Source organism: Alexandromys fortis, unplaced genomic scaffold, assembly GCF_014885135.2.
Source record: "Alexandromys fortis isolate MF-2015 unplaced genomic scaffold, M_Fortis_MF-2015_v1.1 scaffold_0, whole genome shotgun sequence".
Lineage (NCBI taxonomy): Eukaryota > Metazoa > Chordata > Mammalia > Rodentia > Cricetidae > Alexandromys > Alexandromys fortis.
Window position 1 is genome coordinate 25,815,717 of NW_026067949.1, and position 22,167 is coordinate 25,837,883.

Sequence of the window (22,167 nt, forward strand, 5' to 3'; positions counted from 1 at the left end):
ATGTTCCCAGCACTTGAGATGAAGCTATGACTGCAGAGGCTGTCAGAATGGGGAGAACTTCAGTGATGAGAGATGCAACTGTTGCGAGGCCAGCACCTGATTATCTTGGGCAATGATTACAATTCAATAGCTGCTTGCTACCCACCTCTATGTGTGCCCTGAAATCTTTGTGGCTGCTAGGTAAATCCTTTGGAATCTGCAAGCAGATCCTAGTTTTCACCAATCAAAAGGCTATAAAGTTATCAGATAGCATTGAAAATGTACATTAAGCATTTCCCTTATTTGATGTAAGTCATGTACCCAATATTTATTTGAATGTATTTGAAAATGTTTTGTTTTATTATTTATTTGAGGCTATTATTAAAAAACATTTTGGAAATTATGACCTGGGAACATGGAATTTGATATAATGTAAATCTGAGTTCCCAAGGCCATGATCTCTCAGATATGGCTCCAAGATAAACTATCCCCTCTGAAGTAAATTGTGATTTTTTTTTGTCAACACATTATGAATAAATGCCAGCATAAAGTTGTATTTGCAGAATCATGATATGTATAAACATGAAAAACTGCAAACATTTTAATAAAATTGTTGTCTGTAAAATGTTCTCAAATTCAAATAATATGTAATGTGTAGAATATAGGAATGATTAGGAAAAAGATATCTGGTTGAAATCTAAATTCCTTGATTCCAGTGGGATGAGATTCTACATGTGATCTGAGAGCTATATGAAAAATAAAAACAATTAAAATTTTGTCTGTTCTCTATAAACTACATTTCAAGTAATTCATTAGAAAAAGTTCTTCATTAAAAAACCCCACCCAATAAGCCATGAGAAATCACAGTTTTGAAGATATAACATTTGAATGAGGCAGTTTTGTATCCTAAAGTAACACTTAGATAAATAGTCAGATACTTAGAAGAGAGAGATCAAATCTTTTGCATCCACCAATTAATCTCAATAGCACTAAAAATGAAATCAGACACTATATCCTACAGAATATATTAGCCACGTATAAAAAGTCTAACCACATACTTTAAAATATAGGTGTTTTACATGTTCAAGTACATAGGAGCAAAATCACATTACTTTTTGATGACTTAAGGGTCATCAGAAATGAAGAGCGGAGATGCACTTATGATTTGGCAACTGTTAAGGTCTAAAGGATGAATGTGTGGAAACTTTTGTAAGCCATGATGTCTCTCTTTCACTTGTTTGAAATCTGCATTTGTTTTAACAAAGCAACGGCGGCAGTGCAACCTAAGGAGCTGCTGCAAATCTGCAGCCTTAGCAGGAGCTGTGAGTGATGCTCCTTCCCACAAAGGCCACAACCCTGCTGACGAAGCTGGCAACTTCCCCTAAGCCATTACATTAAGAACGAGAAATAACTGACTTACATGGGGCATAAAAGCATTTTCACCTCTAAAAATCATTAAGATGCTTTTGGTTAGTTTGCTCTCAAAACTGATCAGAAGTGCTTAAAGAGCTTTCAGGAATTATTATTATTATCATTTGCAAAAGAAAATGGAAAACTGGCTATGAACAGCACAGGCTTCTTTGCCCTTAAACCAACTCAAAAGCCCCTGACCTACAGTACATGAAGTGAGCTGTGAAATACATATGGCTGCAAAGTGAGCTACTGCCCATTGGGCCTCAGAGGTAACTGCAGAGAACGGTTAAGAGATAAAAATTTCCCAAAAGACAGAGAAAGGAATCACAGAGACCAACCGACAAGGAAACTACTTAGTGGAAGAATCAAGCACTGTGACACAGGTTTAACAAGAAATTCACTCGCTCGTGGGAAAAGACATCTGAACTGTCTGTGTAGACGTGTTTACTATATAGATCTGTGGTTGCGGAGTCTTCCATTTGCCCATTCATAGAACTTAAATCGCCACTGCAGTCAACCTCACCCTATTTGACATTGATTTCTGAATGCTTTGGAGATATGTGACATGTTAGCAGAAGTCACTGGTGACCATTCTGCAAAGAATCTCACTCAATCTCACGTAATATAGTGCTGAGTGTGGCAAGAGGATAAAGGCAGGCTGATGAGAGTTCAGGATCTCCTCTTTAGGTAACTATGAGAAAATATTTGTGTAAAGGACAGCCCATGGTTGGAAGCAGGAACACGTAATGGTGGTAATGTTGCTACTGTTGGAATTTTTATTTTATTTCTGTATTTCTATTTTACTTGTGCTCTTTATGAATGTGGTAGTTTGACGTCACCAACTTTGGCATTTGAATACACGATCTCCAGTCAATTACTCTAGTTGAGAAACCTTAGGAGGTATGGCCTTTAAGGAGGAAGAACATCACTGGGTCTAGACTTTGAGAGTTTATTGTCTCACCAATTCCAGTTAACCCTTTCTGTTCCTTGCTTGCAGTTGAAGTGAGTTCTGCATGGTTCCTGCCACTATGACTGCCACTTGGTGTCATATACTACCCCTCTGTGACGGTAAGGGACTCATCTCTCGGGAAACTTAATCTCCAAATAAGCCCTTTTCTGTATAAATTTCCTTGGTCATGGTGTTTTATCACAGCAATAGGTTGTTATTTATACACACATGATATAAAATTATTTGTACATAATAAATGATGAGGGCTTAATGGTATAACGCCTGAAAATTGATAGACTTGAGAACTTCTCATACATAGAACATATAACTCTCTAGGTAGAGTGGGATTGCCTGGGTTTAAAGAGCTGCTTCACATACTGTCTTGTGACCTGAGTTATACACATGAACCAAGTTCTATAACTTGACATTCTTGTGAGCTGAGACATAAGGAGACCCAAGAAGTATATTGAGGATTTTATTTCGAGTGCCTTGAATTAGGTGGTGTGAATAGCTCCAAAATCTACCCAGGAGATTATGGGCTCAGAAAGCTTTGCCAAGTGCTCCTCCCTAAGCAATTCTATTTTAAACATGAAAATACAGCCTTCCTTACTAGTGCAATGTATTACTCTAAAGTAGTCTCCTAACTTTAGTTAGCTAGAATGGAATTTGTTATGTAAATAGCCTCTAAAGAATACAGAAAATTTGAAAAATATTACCTTTTAAAGTTTTTTTTATTTATTTTTTGCTTGTTTTCTTGGTTGTTTTGTTTTATTTTGTTTGTTTTTCCAGACAGGGTTTCTCTGTGTAACACCTCTGGTTGTCGTGGAACTCACTTTGTAAACCAGGCTGGCCTAGAACTCACAGAAATCCAATTGCCTGTGCCTCCCAAGTGCTGAGATTAAATGTATGCCCCCCCCCACCACCACACAGCTCTAGGTAAGTTTTTTTTTTTTTTTAAATAGGATAAACATCTTGAAAATACTGTAGCCATTTAAGGCTGATGTAGCAAAGCACCATAAATTAAGTGGCTTAAATAATACAAATTCACAGTCCTGGATGTTGAAGTCCGTAACTGAAGTGTTAGTATATTTGGATCATTCTGAAAACCACAGAAAATATTCATCCCGCTCTTCTCTCCAAGTTCTGGGGCTTGTTGGCCAATGTTGCCATTGATTGTAAGTGCATGACAAATATCTCTGTCCTCATGCTCAGTTGTCATTCTTCCTGTGGTTGCATAACTACCTTTAAGCTCTGTTCAGATTTCCCCTTTAGATATGGACAAAGATCAAGGAGAGCCTACCCTAGTGACCTAATTTTACTAGGTTACCTCTGCAAAGACACCATGGCAAGACAAGGTACAGAACAAGGAGAGGATTTGATTGTAATTGGGGCTCCAGCATCTCTTCTTGAGAAGTTATGATTTAATCCATAAAACAATGTATACGGTATAACAAAAAAAATTTCCGTTAGTCCCAAGATTGCAGTGACTGTGCTGAAACTGTGGTTAAATCTTTTTTATTCATGTCTATCAAAAATTAGATATTAGTAAGCTTCACAAGTGTGAATGTTAAGTACCAAAATATTATGATAATAAATATGGTTTGGTAGTGGCAGCTATAATCCAGACAGCATGAAAGAACTGTTTATTTTACAATCCAAATATTCCCATACAGCATGAAAGAACCAAATATCATAATGGCTCTAGCATCTATTAGACTGATATGTTCATCAATCTAGCCACAGTACACTAAGATGCAAAACTTTAGTCCTAGGCTTCCAGGCAATAGTTATTCTTGAATGCACTTGTTGATAGCGTTGATAAATATAGCAAGGTTCTTTCTTCTGTTATATGGCAAACATCTATGGCCACTGTCACAAGGCAGACTAAAGTAACCCATTCTAGATCTACAGAGGGAAAGGATGGGTCTAACTAGAGACCATTGCTGTTTCCAATTTAATCTTTTTGTTGTGACTGCTGTTTTGTTTTTCAAGACAAAGTTTTTCTATGTAGCCCTGGCTGTCCTGGAATTCACTGTGTAGACCAGGTTGGCCTCAAACTCACAGAGATCCATCTGCCTCTTCCTCTTGAGTGATGGAATTAAAACATCACTTTCAAGCTCTAATTTAATCTTAATTAGACGGTACTTACCAAAGATAACTAGGAAAAACCTTCACCTTAATTTGACATTAGAATTTAGATGGTCTGTTGAAATGATGGTAAAAATCTGAACTCTTGAATAGATTTTACTTTTGAAAACTGAAAATTTGTCAGTAAAGAACTCAGATGTATTTCAGAGACCAGAAGGATTATCAATAGGGGAAAAAGTTCCTTCATATTTCTCAAAAATTTTATCAGAAATTCAGGCATGCCTTATTTGAGAATATAAACTGGCCATTGTTTAGTGACTATTCTGTGGACACATTTCTAGTTGTCTGCAACCACACAAAACCTTGATACTTGCCCAAAATATTTTTGTTGTATGTTTGTAAATATGTACATATATATTTATATATTTGAATGAATATGTACATACACATATACAAAATCTTTCATATATGTATACCATATATCATATGTACATATATATGCTTATATGCATGTGTTGCACACACTCACATGTGCATACACATATACAAAGTCTATCATGCCTAGACTCGTGGGCAAAAATTAATACAGGATAAAGTCAGTCTTCAGCCATGAGCAGCTCCTCCACACATGGCCATCATATTTGTTAATTGCATATTTAATCAATTGTGGCCCCCAAAGGCTCATGTATGAATACTTGGTCCTCATAGGGTAGAACTGTTTGGAAAGTACTAGGAGGTATGACCTTGGAGGAGAAGGTGTTACTGGGAGTGGACTTGGAGACTATTAAAGCCCATGTCATTCCCAATTAGTAGTCTCTCTTCCCCCCCCTTCTCTCTCTCTCTCTCTCTCTCTCTCTCTCTCTCTCTCTCTCTCTCTCTCTCTCTCTCTCTCTCTCATTGCTGAAAGGATTTAAGCTTTCAGTTAGTGCTCCAATGTTATGCATGCCTGCCTTGCTTCTTGGCATGATACGTATGGACTCTAATTCTCTGGAACTGTGAGCCCAAATATCAAATGTTTTATTTTATAAGTTGCCTAGGTTATGGCATTTTGTGACAGTGATACAATAGTAGCTAACTAAGATGCTTAGCATGCTAGTCGCACAGCATGCATCCTAAAGATAAGTGGAGCAGATGCCAGAACATACGCCATGACCATGGTCAGAAAGGGCAGGGTATCTGTTCACCAATATTCACTGCTACACTGCCAGCATCTGTCAGCTATATAACACCGACCAAGGAATTCATGATTGCTTTGATGGAATAATAGGGCTAAAAAATAAATAAGATTGGATTCCTTAAAAATCTATCTGCTTTATTTCTCTTTGTTTGATGGTTTTTATATTTCTGAATTTTCAAGTCATTAAAGGAGATAATACATGAAAGGCTGTTGTAACTCTTTAAGAACTGTTTTGGTTGTAATAATATACTCGATACATTTTCTTTTAGAAATGACAGTTGGACACATTAAAACAAGAAGATAAACCCTATTGTTATTCAAAACAAACTACTTGGCATACATTATGTATTGCAGTCTATAGGAGTAAAAGAAGAAAAAAAATACATTTCTATTATTTTATGCCCTAAGAACTGAAATATAGAAAAATAAAGGAACGCAAAATAAGACATACATATTTTGAAAATTAGCACTATAAGTCCAAAGACTTTGAGTGTCAGTTCTTTCTCTGATGACAAATCAGAATCAACATGAAAGACTCATCTATCCCCAAGCCTTTACAGACTTGAAACCAGTAATTCACAACTACTGTAGGAACATCCTCCACCATTCATTGCACAGTTGCCATGGAAGTCACTCCCTTATCAAAAATGGAAGTGTCTGTGGAATTGAATTCCTAAATCTTTATCCTCCACCTGCAAAGCAAAGTGCTATCTGAAGCCTTTACTGACTGGAAAAAACGAGGTCATAGTGTTCGAGAATTATCCCTGAAAGGCCGCCAGCTTGTCTCTCCTTTCTTCAAATACCTGGATTACAGCAACCAGAAAGCTTATATTCAGAAAGCATCAGAGACTTTCAATAGGAACTGATTGAGTTGACAGCTAAATGCTCTCCCAGACTCGAAAATATGTGTATTTGAATCTGAAATGCAGCTTAAATTTTGGCCGCATGCCCAAACTCTGGGCAATGTTTGAGTCCAAATGTTTCTTGAATAAAACTATTGACAACGGAAGCTGAAAACTCCCAACACAAATGTAAAGAACATGGGTAAGATGTGCTTCACCTGAATGTGCCTCATAGATTGGGGCATTTTCATGAGAACAAGTGCTTGTACATTTTGGTTGTAAGTCATTGCCTTTAATGACTGAGCTGTCTTCCCAGCCCAAAGCTCATGCTTTTAATAAATATATCAAAGTTGACCAGTACCAGAACTAGGCCTGGGAAAATATGTTTTTCTCAGGCACACTTGACAGTCAACTAGAATAAAGATGTTTAGTAACATGTTGCTGTAATAGTATAAATAGCAGAAGAGTAAAACTCATTAATGATAACAGAACCTTCCCAGGGAGTTTTGAATAACCATTGCTTTCTATCTTCTACAAAAGAATTATGATACTGAACGCTTCTCAGATAAAAGAGATTGTCTATGTATGTGGGGCTCTTAACTTAAAGAAACGCCATAGCTAGTGCTTATTGAGCATTTTATTTATGCCTAATATGATTATGTGCTTTATATAGATTTTGTAATTTAACCACTATAACAAATCTATAAAGTAGATACATCTGCTCCTCTCACATTCCCTTCGGAAGGGAAAATAAACTGTTTTCCCAATATCCAAAACCCAGAGCCAGTAGTTTTCAAAGAATCTATGAAATGTTAAATCATTCATGGTGTCAAGAATTTACTTTTATGGTGAGCAGGTTCTAGCATTGCCTCTGACTGAACAGTACTAATTGCCTTGTTCTGTAAATCATAAAATATGCAGTTATGCAAATGAATGTGAACGCACTAAGGCATAAAACCCATCATTAAAATTTTTGTTACGGTAAACAGTGAAAATATTGAAATAACCCAACTAAATGGTAAAAAAAAAAAAAAAACAGACTATTCTGGTTACTGAACTCAACAGTATATTTCTTATATCCTTTGGTTTTGTTCCTATAGAACTTTTTGTATTCCTATAGAAACATCTATAATGTGACAATGGTTGCAAAGTACTGCATGAGTGCTAACTAGTGACTAAGCATGAAATTAATAAACATCCTATTAGATGGCATCAAATAAGTATTATTATTATCATCTACATCTCTGTGTTAACATTCTCAAAGTAAAGTTGAAAGGTATCCACAAAATTGATGTAGCTACATTCATCATTAAACAACAACAGCTCTTTAGTGCTGTTTAGAAACTGAGTTGATTGCAATGTAGAGTAGTTTGGCTCCATATATTTGTAAATAGGATCAATATAGACAGATTTTCTGATTCTAATTTCCACCAAAACTAAAATTTTAATAATTTATCTTTAAGCCTATTAGTGTTTGGACAGAATGTGTGTACTTACGCTGCTCCATGCAGTGTGTGGGGCCTGTGGACGCTAGATGGGGGCACTGGATCTCCTATAATTGGAGTACAGATTGCTTTAAGCCACCATGTATGTGCTGGGAACTAAACCCGGGTTCTTCCCAAGAGTAACAAGTGCTCTTAATGGTTAAGCTATTTCTTTAACCCCACACCAAAACTAGCATTTTATCTGTCATTCCTTTTATCCCACAAACAGTTGGTATGCATAGAAGTGTGTGTGCATCCTTGCGTGGTGATCTGGATTAGAATGCCCCATATAAATTCAGGCGTTTGAATACTTGGTGCCTAGTTGGTGGCACTATTTCGATAGAATCTGGAGTTGTGGCATTACTGGAAGAAGAATGGCACTGAGGTTAGGCGTCAAGATTTAAAAGCCACACACTGTTGCCAGTTCACTCTCTTTGCTTCCTCCTTGAAGTTCAAGATGTGAGTCCTCGGATTCTGAACCATCAACAATGCTTGCTATTTGCTGGTAAAACTACTGGCAGTGACAGCCTTTTATCCCATCAGAACCATAAACAAGAAAAGAAATCTTTTTTTTTTCTACAAGCTATCACGGTTGTGGTTTCTATTGCAATAATAGAAATATAACTAAGATACCTTGTATTCTACCAACTTAATATACAAGATCTTCTTAATATGTCTCACAGTCAACATTTTATTTATTTTCATTCTTTGTAGCACTATGTAACTATAGTACTCTACAGTATTCATAAAATTACTTCTACTTCTTGCAAATAACTATCAGGAATCACCTCTATAACCTAATTCACACTTATATAAAGATTTATATGATCATCTTAAATGCGGGTTTTCTGTCTTGTCCAAATTTGTGTGCGTATAGTCAGTGATGCTCCTTGCTAGGTGCTCAATGAATGCACTCTAAACTGTAAGGAACCTAAATCCGAAAACTTTATAGCTATCTTAATGGAATCTCTAACATCTCTAGCTCATTCTGTAATCTATACAGTCATTCAGACACCAGACATTTATTACATCCTTAAACACTGGTGTTGGCTATTTTATGAGAGTTAAGAACACAAAACTGTGACAATAAAAACTTACAAGAAAAAAAGAAATCTGTTATGCATTACATATATAAGAAACTCCATTTTGGACCTACAATTAAGGTACAATGAAACAACAGAGAAGCGAAGACACTCCGTGTATAACAAGGGTTCACTCCACATTATGACTATGAGACCAAAAGGTATAATAGAGCTTTAACTGAAGTAGAGTGCTTATCTCTTTTGTGTAGGTCTTTGAAGAAAGAAGGGGAAAGAGGGGATAACAGAGAGGTGAGAGAAGGGGAGGAAAGGAGAAAGCAGAGGATGAGTGGGGAGGAAGAAGGGAAGAAAGAAATTGAGGAAAAGGGAGGGGAGGGGAGAGGAGGGGAAGGAAGGAACTAAAGGGAAGAAGGGGAAAAAGAATAGTTAGTTGCTGTGACTCATGTCTACAATATCAAAACTATAGAAATACAAGTAGGAGGACTGCTGTAAGCTTGAGGCCAGTCTGGGTTACATAGAGAGTCCCAGGACAGCTTGAGCTATTTCATGTAGAATCTGCTTAAAACTAAACAATGAAAGGTAAAATGAAAAGCAAACAGAAGAAACGAGATTTCTTTCCATGTATGACATTGAACAAGAACTACTGAGAAGAGTGTTGAGGGTGGGCATAAGACAACTACAATGTGCTGAGAGTGGGCATGAGCCACCTATAATATGTTTGGAGTGAGCATGAAAAACCTATATTGTGTTGAGGGAAGGGTGGGCATGGGACAACTCTAGTGTGTCCAGCATGACCATGGGACTCCTACAGTGTGTGGAGGGTGACCATGGGAATCCTACAGTGTGTAGAGGGTGACCATGGGACTCCTACAGTGTGGGAAGGATGAGGAATGAGACTCCTATATTGTATTGAGGGTGAGAGTATGGGACACCTATAGTATGTTGAGGGTGAGCATAGGACTCCTATATTCTACTAATGTCAGCACCTGGAGCATGCTCAGTTAGACTGACTAAAATCCTACAAATGAAACCCAATGAATCTTTACTTGAGTTTCACAAAACCTTCAGAAATTGTCAACTCTCATTATTAAAATTATTGTACTAGATTAGAGGAGCTATCAATATACTTCATAGGCTTCTGATTGCTATGTGAAGCAAATACTATAAAATCCATTAAAAAGAGGTTTCAAAAATTCTGTCTGTATTTAAATCCACATTTAAGGTTAATTTGAAACTCTACTTTCCAAGAATTTCAGATTCTAGATATATAGCCATGTTCCAGATTTCAAAACTACTGAAAACCACTCTCAATACCCAGCATGTATTTGGAACATTTTAATCTAATTATACCAAATACACAATTTAATGGGATTAGTCAAGATTTAAAAGCAAGAAGCAGCTATATAATTAACACACAATTCATTCTGCTACTTTCTAAAAAAGTGTACTCTATTTACAAAGATAAAAATTAATTTCTTTATTGATCACTATTTAAATATGTGATTTGTCAAACATGTAGCTATTAATAGTTTAGAAATATTGATATTACTGCTCCCCATAGTGTTAAAGATAGGAAAATATGGTACTTTGATTTTAAGAACACTATAGACATTTATATACTCTTAATAAATAAAATAAACTCAGCAAGTTAAAGACACAAAATATGTATTTATTATATTTTAAAGAAATCTTTCACAAGCTAAAAATTATTACTGTCAAACATGGTAGCTCTTCACACAGTACTTTTTTTCACTTGTACGTTGAAGCTTGAAAACTCAATTAACATTGAAATAAGTTTTCTTATTTGAGTGTTTTAAATGTTTCCAGTACAGAGCTAACCTCGGGTATTAGCTGGCCGCTCCAGAGCAGTGTTCTCACTGAAGCACCAGGGAGCCAATGTCCAGCTCATGGAATGTTACAGGAAGTATTGAGTAAAAAACACTCATCATACAAACAATTGCAACTGCGTATAGAACTGCTCAATACATAATCAAGCATATAGTTCTGAAAGTACTGTGTCTAAAGCACTCAATACATAACCAAGTGTATAGTAAGTGTTCCTTTTACTATGGGTTCTCTTTGGGACAAGACCTCACCTTGTGAAGAAGATGACTTTAGAGAGAAAACTATGCCACAAATAAGAGTCCAGAGTTCTTATACAGCAGCAGGTATCAGACCACACAGCTTCTCAACTTTCTGCATTCCAATGAGTTTCCACTTTCTCTCTGCCTCACTGTGGAACTATCTACCTATGACATGGATGGCTCAAGCAACATTTGAGGTTCTGCTAAACAGGAGAGAATCTATGTTCACCATCCTCACTGTGAGGAACAATGGAATCATATGATGCTGATTTGAAGCACAGCTGATCCACTTAGCACATTCCAGCATACACCTGTCTACATAGCACATTCCAGCACACACCTGTCTACCTTCTCTTTGTTACAGCACAGGATGCATTTGTCCTGTCTTGCTGTTTCAAAAAGCCACTGTTTTCACTATTTCACTTACCAAACACCTGCCCCCCACCCATACAGAAAATCATTCTGCTTTTCCCAAGAAAGGAAAACCTGTCTTCAGTATTGAGGAGTAGTAAGAAATTTTATCACAAAGGTGTAAGTAGTATTATATTTAAAAGTCTTCGTAAACAATGAGTTAAGAATGAGAAGAGATAAGCATGTCCTTGTAACCCAACGAGGCTGGTATTTAATGTCTAATAGCTTGCCTATAATCTGGAAGATATGAACTCGGTATTTTAAATACAAGGTTAGTATTTATAAGAAAAATATTGCTGAAGTCTCAAGTCCTAGTAGGGAGTACCAAAATACTTCCTAGCCCTACCTCAGAAGTAAGTGGTAATGGATTCGATTCAAACAAATTGAAACATGATAGAAACATCTAGGAGACATGGTTTGAAATATTCAAGTTCCAAGAGAGCAGTATTCAAGTACTGTAAACTTATGAAAATTTAGTGTGTTTTTCTTAAAATTAATTTTCAATTAACCACTTAATTAAATATACTTCCTATAAAAATAAAAATTACTGTTGACAAATAATGAACTATAGAATAGTCCCAACTAGCACTTGTTGAGTCAAATTCTGATATAAAAAGTATTTCACATGGACCCTCAAATTCCATAAAATTGGAAGTATGACAACATCCATTATACAAGTGGGGAGAAACTAAAACAGAAACAAATAAACAATTTGGCCCACACCCACGCTTAGTAAATGGCATTATCCGGGATTATGGAAACATCCGCCATCCTCTTCCCTTCTTTGGAAACTCTGGATTGACAGTGAGAACTAAATTCTATTCCCTGTGTTTAGCTGCTACTTTTGGGGTAGCATCAAGCTCCTAAATTCATCAGCAACCTAAATTCAAAAGATTTCTTAAAATGCCTGACATATAATGCTAAAGAAGTGTATGCTGTACACTTTGATAAGAGAATGGTGGCAAAGAGGTCATACGTATAAATAAATGAAGCAGTCTTTATCTGATCAAAACATGAGCAGAAATTTGGATCATATGACTATCATTAATAAACGCTTCCAATAGAGGTCTGTCCAGCAAAACAGTACCATTTTGGCATTACCCAATGCGAAAAGAATGGGAACAGGAGAGGAGGCATTAGAATGTGCCTTACTTGCAAATAATGGAGAGGAATTCAATTCAAAATGATCTGTGCAGATAGAATGCAGCTGTTCAAAACACAGATAAAAAGGAGTTTACTAGTATTTAAGATAAATTTTATACCCCCCAAAATGAAAAATATATTTGGTGGATCAGCAATTTGATTAGAACTTCAAGAGTCAAAACTTTACTCTTGAATTATGTGTTTCTCCCACTAAATTAGGATAATCCATGAAGAAGTCTAATCCCTGGGGCTGTTATGCATAAATATGAGAACTCACTAGGACAGTAATACACAAGAAGTGGCATTTTTTTAATAACTTGAAATTTTGATTTTTTTTTATTTAATGTCACTTCTAGTTCCGAATATGCAACAGACACTAAATTTCGGGTAATTTTCAAATCATATTCTGTAGTGATGAGGTGAAGGGCCAAGGCAGTTTCTTTATTAACCAATGAAAGTAACACATAGACAGATGACCCTCCTCCATCAATATTCTTAATTAAATTAACAGTTTCTAACTTCAAGTTGTTATTGTGTACACTCTTTTACCCTAGTTTACAGACTGAATCTTCTTTTTGCAATGAAGAGTAAAGGGAGGGAAGAAAGAAAGACCAAAGTTGTGAGACACGCGTCTGAAATATAAGAAACTTAACTCCATAAACACACCACTCACACTTAGGCAGACATGCTGCCAAGTGTATAGCATCTCAGTGATCAGGGTCAGAACACCAGCCTGAACCTGTGGAAGACCCTGTCCTGAAAAACCACCTCCATCATTCTACTCAGTGCTCTCTATTTTGACCCCTAGTATTGCAGTTAATAACAAAATCTAAAAATAACCTCATATTTATATCTTCTGAAAGAAAAAAAAAACAACACAAACCATGTGAAAGGTAAAAGCTCATTTTACATCATTTTCCAAAATGGTTAGAAATATAGCCTTGGTAAAAATAACTTGGAGGCTTAATGTTTCCAAAATCCTGGTAAGTGTCTCAATGATAGGGAGTACTTTATTTAAATATCTTAATTGCTTAATGTAGATCAAATAGATGCTACATGCCAATTTTACACAAACAAGAAAGTATTAATTTTTCTTTTGTGCTCTCCCAAATACCCGTCATTTTTACTGTGTAACAAAGTTTTTTTGATACAGTAAAGGCAATGAGCCAGGCCTGGGCATCAGTCCCTTTGCTGACAGCATTCAGAAGGAAGAGGCAAGAGGATTGAGAATTCAAGGCCAGCATGGACAATACAGGTAGACCTTCATAAACGATAAATAAATAAGCACTGAGATTGGATTTTATTTATCACTTCCCTGGATATTTATTTGCTGCTCCAATGCTATCTCAAAAGGTCATCTACCTTTCAGAAGTAATATGTTGCCACTCTACCTCCAAGGTTACCAAAAAAAAATATGTATATATACTCTCACTGAACCACTGAACCGCTTTCCAATCAATCCTGCACCTGTATAAAAAGAGGCCCCTTCCACTCTCTCTAGTCAAGTGTAGAAAATTATTCATTTTTGCTTTGCAACTGAGAGCTTCTTAGCAAACCAAACGCAATGAAAGCCAGACTACTTCCATTATAGGCTTTTAGTGCTGTCTCCACCCCACTGAACACACGCGCGCGTGCGTGTGGTTTTCAAGCTTCTTGTATCTTGCCGAGTGAAAATGCCAAATAATCTCCCTGCTGCCATCCCTACTTTTTATTTTGTTCACCTTGCAATCCTAGCCTCACTCATGATAAACCCACAACCCCCTGCACATCAAGACTGTGATGTTTGTTTGGGATTTTTGAACTCAACAAAGCCCCATCTGGAATCACAGCATCTTGTGTAAGAATTCCCACGGACTCTCCTTTTTTTAGAAAGTGATGCTTTTATTTACCTTGGTCAAGTTGATTCAACACTCTGCTCCTTTACACACACACACAGAGAGAGAGAGAGAGAGAGAGAGAGAGAGAGAGAGAGAGAGAGAGAGAGAGAGAGAGAAGCCCAAACTCAATTCTCCCCTCTGAGCCCTGCTCAAAGTATTGGACAGTTGCACTGGAGGTAAGCAACAAAGGAAAACCTATCTTGTTACTAGTTACTGGAGGGCATGTTACATTAGCAGCCCTCATGTGTGAGCACCCAGGAGGAAGTGCTCTAGAGGTACATTCACAGCCTCTTGAATTGTTCCCTTCCAAAATCACATACAGCTGGAGCTCTTGAGCGGGAATGCGGGACCGCACCACAGGAAATAGTTCTGGCGTGAGCTGCCCTGTCTTCACGCCAGTTCGCCCCTTAGAAGAACGCTCAAATAAACGGACGCCCTAAACTTGCATCTCATCAGACAAGAGGAGGATGGTCTATAGGCACAGACAGTGCTCGGTCTCCTCTTAACCCTGTGCCTGTGCTGTGAAGGGTGTCCAGAGGATCCTGGAATTAGGCGCGGCAAGACGGCAGGATGAATAAATTCAGGATGAGAATCTGAATTCAGTAATGCGGGGGGGGGGGGGAGGGGGGGGGCGTGGGGGACCGGGATGCTTACACTGCACTACTCAAGGGATGCTGGAGGGGGACCTCTGGTACAGATTAGTAGACTTGCCGCCAGGGCACTCCCGCAGGGGAACATCCCTTCCTGGCCACAGCGGGGCTCCTCTCGCAGCAAGTCTGCGGTGGCGGAGAAAGGGTATGAAATGCATAGGTAGGTAGGTTGCTAACTTACGGAAGAAGATGTACTCGGTATAACTGCTCCAGATCTTGTCGTCTCGGTACTGATTGACAAAGGCGGCAGTGCCAGAGGAGTTGCACGCCACCATGTGGAAGCCGGCCTCAGACAGTCGGTCGAACGCCTGCTCCAAGTAGGTGAACTTGAGGTAGAAGCGGGACGTGTACTTCTCCGGCTGCCGGTCAGGGTCGCGACTCTCATTAAGAGTGTCCCCAAAGACCTCTTTGGCCAAGGCTATGCGTCCGCACACCATGATGCGCGCCACACGCCTGAACTTGGCATCTGCCTGGTTGTCACGCACTGTCGTGTAGGAGCCACGGTAGCCCAGGGTGAGGAAGCCAGAGCGCTTGTCCGGAGCGCCGCTGCCACTGACAACGCCGCTAACACCGTGCGCTCCAGAGCCCGAGGGCGCGCCGCCGGCCGCCGCCCCACGCAGCAGCAGTGCATCGCTGCTGCCCTGGGAAACATTGTCCTCCAGGTCACTCTGGCAGCCCTCGTCGTTGAGCGAGTTCTGCTTGGTGACCTTGGGGGACAGCAGCTTAACCAAGTCGGTGAGCTGGAAGAACTCTGCCTCGCGCAGAAGCCGCTCCTTCTCGGGAAAGTGCTCGGGTAGCGCCAGCTGCTTGTCCCGCAGGTAATCCAAAACGTATCTAAAGAGGAAACCGTCGCGGTCGATGAAGAAGCGCGCTCGGCTGTCCCTGGGCAACTCGCCCCGGCGCCGAGCGCCGCCCCGGGGACTAGAGGGCGAGAACATGCTAGCCAGTGTGCTGTCCGGGACGCTGAGCAGCGTCGAGTGCTTGGTCACATAGACCTGGCCGCCAACATTCAGCTCCACTACCTCGGGGAAAGGCGACGGCGCGCAGGGCCCCGGGGCGGCGGCCAGAGGAGCGCCAGAACTGGACGCGGACACCATCTCGCTGATGGGGAGGATGGTGCTGCCGCCGCTGCCCGTGTCCTTCAGAGCCATGGTCACCCACCGCCGGCCAGGTAACCCGGGCGAGCGGCACGGCGTGCTTCCAGAACCTCGAGGTCCCCTGTCGTCGGTGTGCGCTCGGGGACTCTGCACTCTCGGACTGGCCGGCTCGGTCCTCTGGACACCCGGGGAGGCTCAGGGTTCCGGGCAGCAGTGGCGTCGGCGGCACCCGAGCTCCATCGGGCAGAGGAGCTCAGGAATGGAGCTCCGCAGGCACTGCTGCTCCTTTGGGGCGACCGGCTGCAAGTGTGCTAGAGACTTGGAGAGGTTCAGGGGCTGCGCGCGGCTCTCCGAGGGGAGGGCGGGAGGCGGGGCCGGAGCAAAGAAAACTCTCCCTCCGCTGCTGGCGAGCTAGCGCGCTGCAGCCAGGAGCGCCGGCGCGGGCGCTAACTACTCGCCGCCCAGGAGGTGGCACTGACGTCAAGCCTCGAACCGGGACTGGAGCCACAACTGTCATTTAAAGAGATAGGCTGAGGAGCTAGCTAGGGAGCCTGAGTGAGGGCAGAACCAAAAGGAAAGGCCAGAGGGTGATCAAACCAGAGGGTGCATCAAAAAGAATCAATCGAGTGAAAGTGGACTGCAGCTCATGGTTTCATCCGAGTCTCATTTATTTTCTCTCTCTTTTCCTCACTTCCACCCATTCTCTCTAATCCACCCCCACCCCCTGAGTTCACCTCTGACAAAACTAGTTTTACTCTCTGGAAAGCTAGGACATTACAGATATTGGAATGTGGGCTGTGTTTGCTAAAAGTCTGTGAGTGAGGAGGGGTTGAATCCCAGCTAGTTGCTTTTTAAATGATATTTTTTTTAAGTGAAGGGCAAACTCACCTCTACCTATCTACTGACATCAAATGACATGACTGTTAAATTGATGTTCTACATCCGAGGGGGGGGGGTTAAAAGTCTTAAGTCAGAATCTGTTCAATTGATGTTCTACATCCAGTTGGGGTTTAAAAGTCTTAAGTTAGATTCCATTTCACAAAAGCAGTAAAGGGCTGTGTACAACAAAGCAATTCTTTTCGACCACATTTACGAAAGCTGATACGCATGGCTACTTGCTGCTTATTGAAGAGAGAAACTGAAAGGGGGCGATGTTCCTCTTGTCGCATCTTGATTTCTTGATCCTTCGATTAATCCTTCGATTAATCTATTTTCCTTGCAAGTTCTCAGAACAAGAGAATGGTGTACCTTTGTTATCTTCCCCACTCTAGCAATCTACTAACAAATATAAACCAGCAGTGTTTGTAATGGAAAATGAGGACAGAAATTCAAACGAGAAAAGATTATTGCTAGATAATCTAACGTGCTGACCAGCTTGGGGCATAACTTAGTGACTAGAAACATGAGTCATCTACTTACAAAATACAAAAGTGAATATGGAATGTTTTAAGACAACGTAATTAGCTTCATAGGTACTATAATAAAAAAATTACATACAGACTTTAATATTTCAAAACCCCTAAAATGCCTGCCTATGATTCCTCCCGTTCAAATTCACCAAAATAGTAATAGATTTGAGATTTAGTTGTAACTTTAAATTTTCATAAATGATTAATATCCTATTATTTGAACATTACAAGCTATATTTAATTCATTGATTCCTATGAGCCACATCCACAGAAAATGCTACATCAATTTTGAAGTTTGATTACCTGAGGCAGACAGAGCCTAATGGACCAATGAAGGGACACAATACACTTGCCAAATGATGAAGACACAATACAAGGTTTGCAATGGGCATGTTCACTGAATCCCCTTACTCAACCATATTACCTCATTCCCAACTTAGATTGACTGATCAAATTGAGAAGTTGATTTAAGTCTTTTTTTTTTTTTCACTTAAGGGCTTAAATTGAGCATTGAGACAATCTGGGGGAAAAAAGTACATTTTCTCCCTCATTTGAAGAGTAAGAAAATATTTGGGCTTTAAAATGATCCTTTCTGGAAAATGAATTAGTGAAAGCTTTATAACCTTCATAGATGAATAAGTAATAACGCCTCGAACCGCTACTAATGAAGCCTATTTGTCATGAAGTAAATGTCTCTAATGGTGAGGATGGTGCGGACCCTGGCATTCTAATGAAGTGAATATGCAACAGATAACAAACATAAATATGAACACGGAAACATGAGCTTGCCATGATATCAGCTTAAAATTTGTTTTCATTTGTGTTGCATAAAATATACTTATGAGATGGTCTGAATTTTATACTATATATGAAATCACTTTAGTAATTCATAATACATCACACTGTGTGAAGTATTGTGTGATATATTACTTTTGAAAATTATCTCTTCAACATTGATGGATTGCTTCTCCTTAATCTCTTCCTTCTGCCTACTGTTATTGCCATCACCCTCTATCTCTACTCTCCAACCAAACTCCTAACTGAACAAATAGCAAGTCAGAATGACTTCCTGCTGCAAATCCTCTTCTTCTCCCACCTCTTCCCTCTCCAGTTATTTTTCCTCCCAATATAAATACTACTTACTCAGGAATTCCTTCCACTATCTGACCGCTTCGTGTTCACTACTGAGATGTTCCCACGCAATCCAGAGCTTGAATATGAACTAACACTGGATTTCTTAGCGGGCTGCAGGTATGGCACTCAGCCGTACACACCATTCCATCCTCAGAATGGTGCTTGGTACATGAGAGGTGGCCACTTTCTATTTGAAATCTGCACTGCTCATAAATGGAAGTCAATGCATCCCCCACATGAAGGCCACCAGGATAAGACAGAAACTGCAGACATAAGGAAGATGCTGTCGTTCACAATTAGAATCAAGACAAGAAAGTAATTTCTTGTGAAAACAAACTCAGACCCAACAGAGAAAAGACAGCAGGGTCTGGGTTGTAGCAATCCTTTTCACGCCCTAAGCAGTGATCAAAAGACCATAAACAGAACCATTTTCCTCTAAACCACAGACACTATTAATGTTCCCCAGACCTAGCTGATAAAAATAAAAGAAAAAAAACGGATCCTTGGAGATCTGCTGCTGTTGTGCAAAGGCAGGGCATCAAACTTCTGTGGCAGGAAAGTGATGCTGGATTCCACCTCCAGCACCTTCTAAAACAGTACAGTCAACGCAGTGTGTCTCCAAAAACACAGCTAATAAGCCATAGAAGATATATTGGTTCCACGGCATAGCTCATAAGTAATTTGTAATTTAAGACAGTAAAGTGACTATTGCTTTTCAGAAGGTAGAAATGAAGTTAAAAGTGGAAACTATCTACCTTGATGCAGAGAAAGAACATGAACAGGGAACTAAGAGGTTTAGATAGAACTCGGTCAACATCTAACCAGCTTTGTAATTTCAGGAAGTTACTTCATCCCTAAAATAGTTTGTTTTAGACACTGAGGACATAATAAAGACCACAGGCTTAACTCTTCAGTGAGGGATCATCCGAGGCTACAGGAGTCCCTCATATTTGTGACAACTATTTCAAGTGTGGAAATAGTCAGATACTAACTTAGATAGACCCAAGTGGAACACTGGTATTAGTTTAGCGAGGTAATAGAACAATTGCCTACCATGGTCTAGGCTGGAGGTTGCTACCCCATCGCCACATTATATGTACATACGTTGTGTGTGTGCGTGCTTGTATGTTAATTCACTCTACATATTATTCTTCTATGCATCCTATAATGCTCACATAGTCTGGTGGAATGTAACTCCATCATCATGAAGATCCCCTACAATATTATAATCTCTACCCAGTGTAGATACCATTTCACTTACAGGATTTTGCTTGGCCTCCTCTTCTTCGTCCTCCTCCTCCTCCTTCTCCTCCTCCTCCTCCTTCTTCCTCTTCCTCTTCTTCTTTTTCTTCTCCTCCTCCTCCATTTCCTCCTTCTCCTTCACTATAATAAACACATTGGGTGGTATGTATCCAAGGCCAACTCTAATTTTAAAGACACTATCTGATATCTGTTTATTGTATTTGGAGCACTGAAAGTTTTATAAAAGTGAAAATAAAGACAAAAAACAAGTTTCTCTCTTTCATGTCATTCTATGCAACATGCCTGATTTTTTTCAACCATAAGTCTAATTTTAATTTTCTACCTGCAACATTCAAAAGCAAATATGAAACATATGGTAGCAAATGCTATTATTCTTTATTCCCAGCACTCAGAAGGCAGAAGGAGGATGATCTCTGTGAGTCTAAGGCCAGCCTGGTCTACAGAGAGAGTTCCAGGAAAACTGTTTTTTTGTTTGTTTGTTTTTTACTGAAACCTTTTCTCAATAGCAAAATAAAATAACTACAATAAAAAGTAATCATGAAAAAGGCAAAATGCTTTAATAATATAGCTTAGATAGCCTATGTGATAATTTGAATGTAGTTGGCCCCCATAACCCCATCATTTCATAATCTCATGGGGAGAGTCACTATTAGGAGGTGTGGCTTTGTTGGAGTGAGTACCGCCTTGTTAGATGGAGCCTGTTGCCGTGGGGGTGGGCTTTGAGGTTTCATATACTCAGGATGGCATCCAGTGAGTCAACTGATTTCTTCTTGCCTCTACTCAAGATGAAGCACTCTCAGCTCCAGGACCACTTCTGCCTGCACTCTGCCATGCTTCCCGTTATGACGGACTGAACTTCTAAACTGTAAGTGAGCCCCTTCAATTAAATGTTTTCTTGTAAGAGTTGCTGTGGTCATGGTGTCTCTTCAAAACAATAAGAACCCAAACTAAGACAGCCTACTATATAAAAAAAAATGTCAGCCTGTAGCCAGCATATATATGACAAATGTTACTTTTTCCCCATCTAAGTCTTGAATGTGAAGCATTTTCTTTATTCTAGACCACACTACAATTGAGACTATTTTTTATTTATTTTATTTTATTTATTAAAAATTTCTGTCTCTTCCCCACTGCTGCCTCCCATTTCCCCCCTCCCCCCAGTCAAGTCTCCCTTGTAGATGGAAATGCTGTTAGACAAAGTTGCATATAGCATTTGCTTAGAAACAAGTCAAGTTCCTTGTTTTAATGTAGGATTTGTTTTGAACTGAACATGAAGGGATGGAGGGATAAATCAGCAATTAAATGTCTGTTGACTCTAGAGGATCTCTCAGTTTGGTTCCCAACATATTTGTTGGGTGACTCGCAACTGTCTTAAACTCCACCTCTTGCAGCTCCAACATCCTCTTCTGGCTTTTGCAGGTGCTCTTATCCATGTGCACATACCACATACATACAACTACACTTAATTAATATTAAAAAAATAAAAAAAAACTGGATGTATTCAGTTGATTGAAGTTCCTAATATGGGTCAATTTCTAAGCTACATAGTATGTGAGCCTCTATTATATGAAAGAGTTACCTTTTGCGTAATTTTTATAACTCTAAGTTTTTAGTGACAGCACAATCTACTACCATATGAACAAATGACAAAATACTTTTATTCTTATGCTAAAAAAGTTCTATCTATCATTTTACCTCAATTACATTAGAATTTATATATACTTAGACAAAGAATTATTTGTCCATCACAGGCCAGTGAAGTTCTGACATATTATCTTATGCATCTGTTTTTGTCTCTAACTAGATTGGAAACTCTGTGAAGCATATACTATAATTCACTTGTTGTTTTATTTCAGAACTCTGCTTAGAAGAAGTGGGAAACTATGTGTTTGCAGTGCGACTATTTAGTGAGGTTTCTCTCTGGCACCATTTAATTCAATGCATTGCTAAATAGGGGAAAAACTTGCTACTTGTTTGTCTCTAATTTCCACATTTAAAAGTATACCAGTAAGTTCAAACAGAAAAAATAGAATTCATGGCTGGAGATATGGTTCATTGATTGAGAACAGGTGTTGTTCTTGCAGTGGCCTGGAGTTGGATTTTTAGCTACTAAGTCAGGCTACACAC

At 39.3% G+C, this 22,167-nt stretch overlaps 2 protein-coding genes across 3 annotated transcripts in view; one reads left to right on the top strand and one right to left on the bottom strand.

Moving 5' to 3' along the window:
* The window catches only part of Kctd8 (potassium channel tetramerization domain containing 8), a 202,067-nt gene extending 185,771 nt beyond the window's left edge, over positions 1 to 16,296 (bottom strand). Inside the window, exon 1 of the mRNA XM_050149668.1 lies at positions 15,319 to 16,296. Within this exon, the coding sequence (XP_050005625.1) occupies positions 15,319 to 16,288 (970 nt within the window). The 5' untranslated portion in view covers positions 16,289 to 16,296. The remainder of the gene's footprint in view (positions 1 to 15,318) is intronic.
* Guf1 (GTP binding elongation factor GUF1) overlaps positions 1 to 22,167 on the top strand; it is a 1,117,012-nt gene that overhangs the window by 938,469 nt on the left and 156,376 nt on the right. The gene's annotated exons all lie outside the window — the stretch shown is intronic.